Below are 10,499 nucleotides of genomic sequence, written 5' to 3'. Positions count from 1 at the left end.
TGTACCTCTGGTGCAAATTACTGACCTCTGTCATCATTTTAGGTGGGGGAACTTGCACAATCGGTGGCTGACTAAATACTTTTTTGCCCCACTGTATATACATTATACTGCTACCTCGATATATTTCTACTTAATTTGAGCACTAAATGCTTTCTACTTCAAGTCTCACTCACCCAATCACACATTCATACAGCTTCTATCTATACTTAAGCATTTTATTTGTACTGGTACTTTAACACAGACAGAAGGAGCCAGGAGTCAAGCTACCGACACCCTGACTGCTAGATGACCTGCTCTACCTGAGAAAAACATTACATTTACTATCCAGACACACACACACACAGTCTGTACTTAAACTGCTCAGTGACTGAGCACAGCCATAAAGACACTAAAGCCCATTCATGAATATTCGTGTACCAGCTCATGAAAAATGATGGACTCCAGCTGAGAAACTGAGTCAGCCTGCAGAAACACGATGATTCAGCACAGCAATAGGATATAAAATGTGGTAACAATAGATTTATCAGTACTTGAGAAAAACATTAAATATTTAACAGCACTGAAATCTCAGTTGTCAAGTAGCTAAAGTTGTAATGCTACCAGCCTGGAGTTGTGTTTCTGTATTTTGTAATGATTGATAATCATATAAACGGACCACAGTTCTGCAGAATGATTATTGTGCATGTATTTTTTATTTACTTTTAATTGTTTTCCATGTATTCTTGTTTTAAAATGTCTACAAAATGTGTGATTTTTTAGCAATTTTCTGAGCTATTTTTAAGCTAAACTGTCCAACATGAATCTAATAGACTTGGGCAGGACATCAGCTCACCTCCTGAATGTGAGCCAGGATGTATGTGTGTTATTCCTCTGCTGTCTGTTTCTATGATAACAGCAGGGGAAGCACACAAACAAGCTTCTGCTCCCTCAACTAAAGTGGATTTTCTTCCTTGCTGGAATCCCAAACACAGGTGCCAGCATCATATTGATCAGCGTGTCATTTCATGCTGCTTGATTAGTAGGAGTACGCTGCAGCAGCGCGTACACTCAGACACTGTCAGAGTTTTGGCCATTAGAACTCTGAACTCTTTCACTATGTAAGCAAAAACAGCATGAGCAAAGACATCACGAATATCTTTTACATGAGTCATCTTTCACGTTAAACTGCCAAAAATCACATTTTGCATATCCAGCTTCAGTGTGAAGCCCTTACAGCCACCACCTGTATTGTGCCTGTTTGTCTCTTAGTAATTTCTGATTGACACAACAGCCCAAAGGAGATCGTCATAACCTGCAGCAGGAGATCAGGAAGAGCTCGGTTTTCTCTTTTAATTCTTGGTTAAAACTATGTGGCAATATCTGCAAGGTTAGTTACCATGGTGACTATAGTCAGCAAGAACTATCTTTGTACAGCAGCAAACTTACTCTGTGTGGTAAAGCTGGAAGGGCGTGAACTGCAGCTCCAGATTCAGGCAGCTCTCTGTTCAGAGAAACACGACATGATCAGGACATGTCAGCGAGAGCACAACACATACGCAGACAATGCATCGCTCACGTGCAATAGAGTCCAGGTTGAACTCTGAGCCAGGTTCATAGTCACAGTAGATATTTAGGAATGGAGTGGCTTTGTCCCCAGAGTCCTGCGAGGAGATCAGCCATGAATCAGTATGCTTCTACCATGGCACAGTTCATACTCTGATTTTAAAGTTACAATACCTTAATGAAGGTGATGCCCACCACCAGACCTCTCTTGGGTGGAGACTTGATGAAAGCATCGATTGATACGATCTCTGCATCAACTAGATAAGAAAACAGAGTCAAACCTTTTCAGCACTGAGCGACTACAAACAACAACGTGCATCATAACAGAATTAACATACGACCGTACACCGACAGCTTTATCATTCATTTCAGACTTACAGAATGATTTATCTTGTTTGTTTTTTCTGAAATAACAGGATAAATATTCAGAGAAAATGTTTCATTATAAGGCAGAAAATCTGTTTTGTTGCTCTGCGCTAATGAGAGAGAGATGCTCTCCTTCATGAAGTAAGATCTATATTGTTAACCTCCACCAATATCATCTACAGTCATCAATATCATCTCAGACCCTTTATGTTTATTTGAAAACTTTTTTAGAATACAAAATATATTCAGCAGATACACTGTGATGTCATTTAAAACGAAAACAAAAATGTATGCCCTACGCAAACTCTACAGACTAGAAGAAGAAATGTAAAACGTATATTAAAGCAGTAAATATTCAACATCACCATTAAAATAAAGAACACATTCATGTATCAGTTCTGAAGAGTTCTTCACCACCCTTCACACCATTTATATGAAACGCAGCAACACTTTCTCTTCTGTTGTGAAAGTATTTCATTGATCATATCACAATGCCTTCATTTATTACCCGATTCACTTATTAAGCTCCCTGTACCACTGTATTTAAGTTTGATCACTATGGCCACTGATTATTTTTTTTATTTTGCTTTTTTCTGTTTTGTTTGATTTTCTGTCATTTGTATCTTTTTAGCGCTGTTACATTGTATTTATTCATACTGTATCCCAGCGGTCCCCAGCCTTTTTTGCATCACAGACCGGTTTATGTCCGACAATATTTTCACGGACCGGTATTTAAAGTGTCTCGGAAAAATACAACAAAATAAAACCAAAAGAAAAGATTTATTAATAACACACTGGAAAAGATCCAGGGAAACCAAGTTTACGATAATAACGTTAAAAAATAATGATAAAAACCCTGAAAACCATCAATTTTACACCCGGGCCTCAACTCTCGCAGCCTGGTACCAAACGACCACGGACCGGACCGGACTTGTACTGGTGCGTGGCCCAGGGGTTGGGGACCACTGCTGTATGCTGTCTCAAACCGCATACAGCAGGAGAATATGTATACTCTCCTTTATTTAATCTGTTTTGTTGAAGGCTGGTTTTAAAGTTTTGGCTTCTGTGACACAATAAATTCCAGTCTTCAGCATAAATCAACAATCTTATCATTTTATAATAATATAGAAGGGATGCACTGATTGGGCGAAGGAAACAAAAAATCTTCATTACAATAACTGTTTCAAGTCTTCATCCTACTATCTGTGACATCTAATCTCAACAGAAAACCACGGGTGAGCTGAAATAATAAACATGACATGAGTCAAAAAGACTAATATCAGACCATATTTGTGCATATAGGTCATTCTAAAATATACAATCTGTACAATTGTTTAGTTGTTGCTTGAAGTGTTAAACTTCTGTAATTTTACGTGAGTAAAATATTCAGTGCACGCAGTTTACGTTGAAACACAGTCTTTCTATTGTGTTGTGTAGCTTCCTTACCTTAAGGACGAGCTCTGTAGCAACATCTATGTGCACATATCTGAGTACTTGCACAACAAAGGAGTAAAACAAGAGTTCTTTCCAGTCCCCACTCACTGGGGCCCCTATAGCTTCATTTTAAGTCGTCTATTGGTTGTTAAGGGGGGGAGGGGATAAAGTCTGTCAGACCTCAGAGACCCCAAAAACCAGGGGCCCCAATCATTGAACCTGTCTGTTTCTATGTGGCTTTTTTGTCATGCAAATTACTTTTTAGCCACTTACTTCCATTCACTCTTACTCCACAAGGACCATCTCATCACATGCTGGAGTCCTGACTTAACTGCAGCAGACTTCTGTACTTTGAACAGGTCTGCTGTTTACTGCACAGTATTGCCTGGATTGTGTCTTACAGTTCAGAACCAATGGGTGACAGCAGTTACGTCCTATCTGTTATGTACAGTCTATTTTCCAAACCCAGGGGTCAAGTCCATAAGAAAAAGACTGTTAACACAGAGATGTTAATATACAGGCAGGTCTCTTCAAAGAGTCACACAAATGTAAGGAGTTTATAGACGACAGGAGAAGCTATAAGTTGTTCTGATCCAAAAATCTACTTTGACGGATGCTGCCTTCTATAATTGCTTTTAAGATTTATTTATTTTTTTAATTTTTATTTTATTTGATATAAGATCCAGGAAACAGGAAAGGAGGTCTAGGTCTAATGTTTAATGTGTAGAAAATAGTAGAAATAAACATAATTTCTTCAGTACTGAAACTTGAGTTCTTGAGCACTTGACCCGTCTTTCCCCTGCGTACCTGGGATGTAAGTGAACTGAACCTCCTTGGCCACTGGTCGGATCTTCTGCTGCAGCTCCTGGTATCTGAAACACACCACCTTCCCCTTGAGAGTGGCCGCTAACAGCTCCTGCTCCCCGGCCTGACACAGCCCGTAAATGTTGCTCTGCGACAGGAAGCGGCTGAAACTGTCCTCCACGAAGGGATACGACTCTCGGAGCATCTTGCAGGATACAAGCACAATCACTGGTTTATATTAAGATTTGTATTAAACATTTAGACTTTTCCCCGTTCATGCTTGTGTAGTGGCTGCAGAGCCCTCAAACTCCACAACAATGAGTTGGATCAAAAATGTTCCCGCTCGTTCATTTTGAAATTCAGCTAACACTCTCCACAAATTGCATATCGACGCTAAAATAACTCAGTTAATATTATTTTATTCTGATATCACATATCCTCTAACGAGTGTCTCTAAGATATAATAAACAACTTGAATAGCCATAGACAGTACGCATGAAGAAAAACATCCGGGTTTGACCCGAGCTGCGTTCACATTCATTGGAAATATGGGATTTAATATCTATAAGGGACTCGGGGGAGAGAAAACCCGGGCCACTGTGGACAAAACCGCTATCGGAATAATTGAAAATATTGCTATATTTTAGAAAGTAATTTTAAGGTAGATTTGTCGTTGTTCCCGTGAAATTTCTTCATTCTGTGGTCAAAACACAGCTGCCAGCTGACATTTTACGTGCATTTAAAATGTCACACATCCTTTACAGAGTGAAATCAGCCATTCTTTTTGAGGTACAAAAACGCTTAAATTGGTTGTAATTTAATATAAGCCTTCTCCCAGTTTGGTTTAATTCCTCCACTTTACTACGCCATGAAAGGCAGCGCGTGGCTTTTTTTCTTCGTGTACTAAACGGGTGACAGATTCAGTGCATCGCTTGTATCGTGCTGCCATCTAGTGGCACTAAATCCCTCCTTTTTAAACAAGAAAGCATGTGCTGAAGTTTTTTGTCTGGGATTTTAATTTTCTGGTTGCATTTATTTCAGTTCTAAAAATGTCTTTTTCCACGTACACCTTTGACAATTCCTGATTCAGTATTATTATATGCATGTGTGTTTAATTAATGTTTGCTGCAACAAAACAATTAGTTGCATGAATACATTGATGCTCAACCACCAGAGGTCAGAGCTAACCCACTCATGCAGATGAAGAAATTCCAGAGATGCGTAGTGCGGTGATTAGCACTGACCTCTGCTCAAGTCCAGGCAGTGGGTTCTGCTTCCTCCTACAGTCCAAAAACACGCGTGGGTTTAGGTTAACTTGTGATTCTGAATTGGCTCTAGGCGTGAATGGTTGTCTGTGTGTTATCCAGGCGTGCGGCTTGGGTCTGTCCCAAGGGTCACACAACGATGGAACAACTTGCTCTGCTAAAACAGGCTTTCTGATCATTTCTACGGCGGAGGGTGAACATTAGAGCTCTAAACATTGAAGGATATTGTCTCACAGCATAATAAATGAGATGTGGGAACCGCCTTAGTTTACCTGCAGATCAAAGTGAAAATGATTTGATTGATGGACAGAACATGTATTTTTAGTGTGACCTGTGCGCTGTGAGCTGCTGTTCAAGCAGTCTAAAATATACTCAACAGCAGATTAGAATCATGTCGATATTTTCTGCATAACCGAATTAATGCATGCACATTTCCGCACTTCACCCAGTCAAGTTAGAAATTAGAAAGCTATACAATTCGTGCATATAACTCGTATTCCCAATCAGAGACTCGATAATGCACCTAAAACATGCTGTACATAACAGAATAAGTGAAAAGGGGACTTCCAGCAGACTTTAAATCCTAACTCGGAACCTGCTGCAGATCAGGTTATGTGTTCAGTAAAGGTTAGCACAATGATTTAACGTTTCTTTTATGCCCGAGGATTTATCTAAGCTTCAGCGTCTGAATGATTGCTTAGATTTGATCAAACGTTGGATGGCTGCAAATTTCCTCCAACTCAACGAGGGGAAAACCGAAGTCCTCGTATGCGCCCCTGATAGGTTTCTATCGCAGATAGTGAAAGCCTTTGGTCCTCTCTCACTTTATGTTAAATTCTCTATCAGGAATTTAGGTGTCACCTTTGACTCGAGTCTCACATTGGATGGGCATGTGAAATCTCTGGTTCGGCGTTGTTTTTATCATTTGAGAAATGTGGCTAGGCTAAGCCCGGTTTTATCTCGCTCTGAACTCGAGATTTATTTCGTCACGCTTGGATCATTGTAATTCGCTGTTTATGTGTCTAAGCAAAGGTTCTCTGGATCGTCTGCAGGTTGTGCAAAACGCTGCAGCTCGACTTTTGACAAAATCCTCCAAGTACTCACATGCGACACCGTTATTATCTCAGTTACACTGGCTTCCTGTTAAATTTAGAGTCGATTTTAAGATCCTGGTCTTGACCTACAGAGCTGTGCACGGACTGGCACCTGCCTACATCTCTGATCTGCTACAGCCCGATGTCCCTAGCAGGTCTTTGAGGTCATCTGATCAGGGCTTACTTGCTATAAAAAATACTAAGAGGAGGACTGAGGGTGACAGAGCTTTTGCCACTGTGGCCCCGAGACTGGGGAACTCTCTCCCCCAAACATTAAGAACTGTGGATTCAGTAGCTGTTTTTAAAAAACAACTCAAAACTCACCTTTTTAAGACTGCTTTTGGTTAATTTTTTGCCTGTTTTATTTTCTCTTTTTAAATCTTTTTATGACTTGTAATCTTATGTGCAGCACTTTGTGATTCTGTCTTGAAAGGTGCTACATAAATAAAAATTTATTTATTTAAAAAAACAAGAACAATGGGGTATCTATCTATCGTCCTCCTCCCGATCTGATTTACTCCCGAGGAATGTAGAGAAGACTAAACGGCAGGTCAAAGTCTCCTGAGTTTATGTTATTTAAAGCAAAATTGTTATTTGTTCAAACCATATAAAGTCCTCCAACCAGCATTGTGCTTTTCTAATGTAGAAATTTTAACAAACCAGCCCAGGTAGGTCAAAGCATTTCACTGAGAATTGAGTGGAAGAAGAAGGCTGTGTATATAGTAGACACACATGAGAATTATTAATCAATAATTCATTTATTAATTATTACTTTTAATCAATTAGCTTAGATGAAGATGAAGCGCAGATTAGTTTGTTCTTGCCTGATCTGTAATCACATTTGTTTGAGCAACTGAAGGATGAGAAGTCACTGATTCAACTGAAAACTATTTCTTCAATTATTTCTTGAAATATTCGATTAGACCAACCAAAACATCAGACCGTCTGTTTTAAGGCACTGACTTCTCGGGCGATTTTTCACCTTATCCATAAGAAAGCAGGCTGTCCAGAGGTTATAAGCTGCGTCTGTGCAGCAGCATCAATAACAAACTGCTTTGCACAAACCCACTTTATTAAAGCTTCATATTTAATTAGTTTGAATCTTTATTTTGTTTTTAAGTTTAGATTTCAGTTCAGTTTGCATTAGCTTTTTTCACAGTGAATTTGTTCATTTTGTTGTTTGGTGCTTAGCAATGATCCCTTTCATGATCCCTTTCAGTATTATTTTTATTTATTTGTTTCTCCTTAAATCATTATTTAAGGAGAAACGGACAGAAGTTCAGAAAAGGTATTACACCGCAAATTCAACATTTTATGAAATGCTTTGTTGCGCTCACCAACTTTACCTCCCTGGCTAGAACAAATACAAAGGGTTACCAGAGGACGCTTTGTTGTAACATCTGAAATTCCTTTGAAAGTCTTCATATCATTACAACGATGAACAATCTTTAAGAAGAAGACAAGGAAGAAGAAGACACAAGCTTTATTGGTCACATACACAATCATACAGAGTACAACATGCAGAGAAATGTGTCGTTTCCAAGCTGTGGACAACTTTAAACTTTCTAATATGGATCACAAGCACTTAGGACTTAGAAATGCTTGGAAAGTAATAGTTCAGTATATCTGTGGGTAACTGACATCAATACACTGGAGCGTCCCTGTTAAAGGGTCATATGGGAGAGTAGAATCACTGCATCTATAGATGAATGCCTTACTGACTTATATTGGTTTTATTTCAGTTCTAAGTTTGGTTGCTCAGTTTGATTTCAATCTAAATGGAGAAACCCAGAAAAAAGAATCCTCAGTGACCTTTGTCTTTGTTGTCAGATCCTTGGACAGTGTGTGTTACAGTGTCCCGTGCATGTTGTGTTGAGGTGAAGCAGATGGAGGTGAGGTCCCTCATGCTGCTGCTCTATGTCGTGATGGTTCAGAGGTGGCAATGTGCTACACCCCCACTTCTCCTAATGCCACCTGCTAATCCACCTGCAGGATTACTGTCCACTGTAATCACTCATCCTTCACTGTGACACACCTCACCTCACAGTGCAACTCCTGAGTCATTAAACACACACACACACACGCACACACACACACACACACAGACAGACAGAGGGAGACGTGTACCTTGCTTAGGATGTTTCTTATGGCTGTAGTTTTATATGGAATGTAAAACGTGTTAATCAGGTTTACCATCACTGTGTGATTTATCACTTATTGGATTTGGTTATAATAGTGACTTTCATGCACAGTACCTGGACAAACTCTTAATAAGCATCGCCAATATAAATATAAATTAACAAACCATTTGTGTTAGATATACAGACAAAGCAAAAACCAGAAGAGATTAACAATAAAAACATGAAGGAACAAGAAGCACTCTGAGAGCACAAACCTCTCCAAGGCAGCTCACTCTATGGGCAGTACTGTATGTACTTTTAAGGGGACAGTATCGTGTTTTCATTTTGTTTACTTTGATCTTTTTAAACATAATTTAAGAAGTTTTAGTGCAGTAAAAATCAGATAAGATTAGCGTGACAGATGTTACTTTGATTCCACCAACATTATGTGGGATTCCAAGATTCTTTACTTGTCGCATGCATGGTCATACAACACACAGTGAAATGTGTCCCGAACTGCTCCTTGACTGTGCAAAACATTAAAAACAATAAGTCACTTTAAATAAAAAAATGGAAATTTTAAATTAAAAAACTGAAAATGTACAATGAATGTTAAATTGCTTTGTGCCATATTAGCACAGCATTGTACTGACTGAGCTTAAACTAAATGACCAAAGTCATGTAAACAGAGTGATCAGAGCAGGCGATGGATAGTAGGTGTGGATTTGTAAACAACTGGACATGAATAACTTGAGCTTATTACTGTATATAATTATATACTACAGTATGATATAGAATATGTGTATCCAGTATATACACATTCAAGGTTTTCTGACAATTCACAATCTTTATATATATATTTGTTTAAACAGCCAAAGAGTACAGTTTCTCCAAGGAGAATGAAAACGTCAGAAAACATCAGGTAAGCAAAATATCAAAAAAACTGTCTATGTTCCAAACAGCTGCAGATGCACCTGCTGGAGACAGGAACAAAAGCATCAGTACAGACCAAGACAACAAATAAACAATGAGTTAATGTTCAAAAAGTCTTGTTGGAACACATTATACAGGGAAAAAATCACACAAACATCAACTTGAACATCCCAGAATGACCAGTGAAGTTCTGGGAGTCTGTTTTAGACAATTCCAGCAGTCAGACACAATTTATCCTGTTGTCACTGTGTTTTACTGTTAGAGCGCCTAGATTTGACCCTTGCAGCGGATACTGTGACATGCCGGAGCTCTTTGAAGAAGAATGGGATGCTCTCAGTGTGTAAACAGTAGCTTGGTAATAACCGACTTTTCTGTGGAGGCTATAATCCCAAACATACGCCCGGGTCAACCCAAGGAGCAAATCAATCCAATCCAGGAACAGTTTGAGGGGTTGTTTCAGTCTCTAGATGTCAATCCCCTTAAAAGGTCTTTGGTGGGATTTGAGGAAACAAAATGTATATTAGTGGGATGGAAACTTTACTAAATGATGAATGGGCTGAGACTGCAAAAGAAAATCTTTTAGAATAGAGTTTGATATTTAGTGATCGCATCATTAAGATTACTAATTACCAATCTTATCATTATGCCAACACCTGGTTATCATGTTACCTGTCTTACCTTAAACCAAGTGTGCAGTGAATAATATGAAACATAACACATATGATAATAACTAATTAGTCCAGTAACATGATGTACAGTCAGAAACCTTTTGTCCGAGGTGTATTTTTGAGTTTTGTTCCTACCACAGCTTTGTCCAGTATGATATATGCTGACTTCACTGTGCTCGATTCTTCAGGCTGGGATTTTATGTCACGATCCTGGGTCTTATGACCCAGTGTTTTGAGTTTTAGTTCATTTTGATGTTTATAGTATGTTTAAGC

At 38.9% G+C, this 10,499-nt stretch overlaps 1 protein-coding gene across 1 annotated transcript in view; it reads right to left on the bottom strand.

Annotated features, from left to right (window-relative positions):
* kptn (kaptin (actin binding protein)) overlaps nucleotides 1–4,661 on the bottom strand; it is a 12,254-nt gene extending 7,593 nt beyond the window's left edge. The window contains exons 1-4 of the mRNA XM_005740120.1: nucleotides 4,150–4,661; nucleotides 1,717–1,799; nucleotides 1,556–1,640; nucleotides 1,426–1,480 (exon numbers count right to left, since the gene is read on the bottom strand). Coding sequence (XP_005740177.1) covers nucleotides 1,426–1,480; nucleotides 1,556–1,640; nucleotides 1,717–1,799; nucleotides 4,150–4,351 — 425 coding nt within the window. The 5' untranslated portion in view covers nucleotides 4,352–4,661. The remainder of the gene's footprint in view (nucleotides 1–1,425; nucleotides 1,481–1,555; nucleotides 1,641–1,716; nucleotides 1,800–4,149) is intronic.
* Nucleotides 4,662–10,499: the final 5,838 nt, after the last annotated feature.

This window comes from Pundamilia nyererei, unplaced genomic scaffold (genome assembly GCF_000239375.1).
Source record: "Pundamilia nyererei isolate P.nyererei 1_Seehausen unplaced genomic scaffold, PunNye1.0 scaffold00097, whole genome shotgun sequence".
NCBI classification, from domain to species: Eukaryota; Metazoa; Chordata; class Actinopteri; order Cichliformes; family Cichlidae; genus Pundamilia; species Pundamilia nyererei.
Note: the sequence above shows the minus strand (reverse complement) of the source record. Positions and strands in the feature narration are given on the sequence as shown.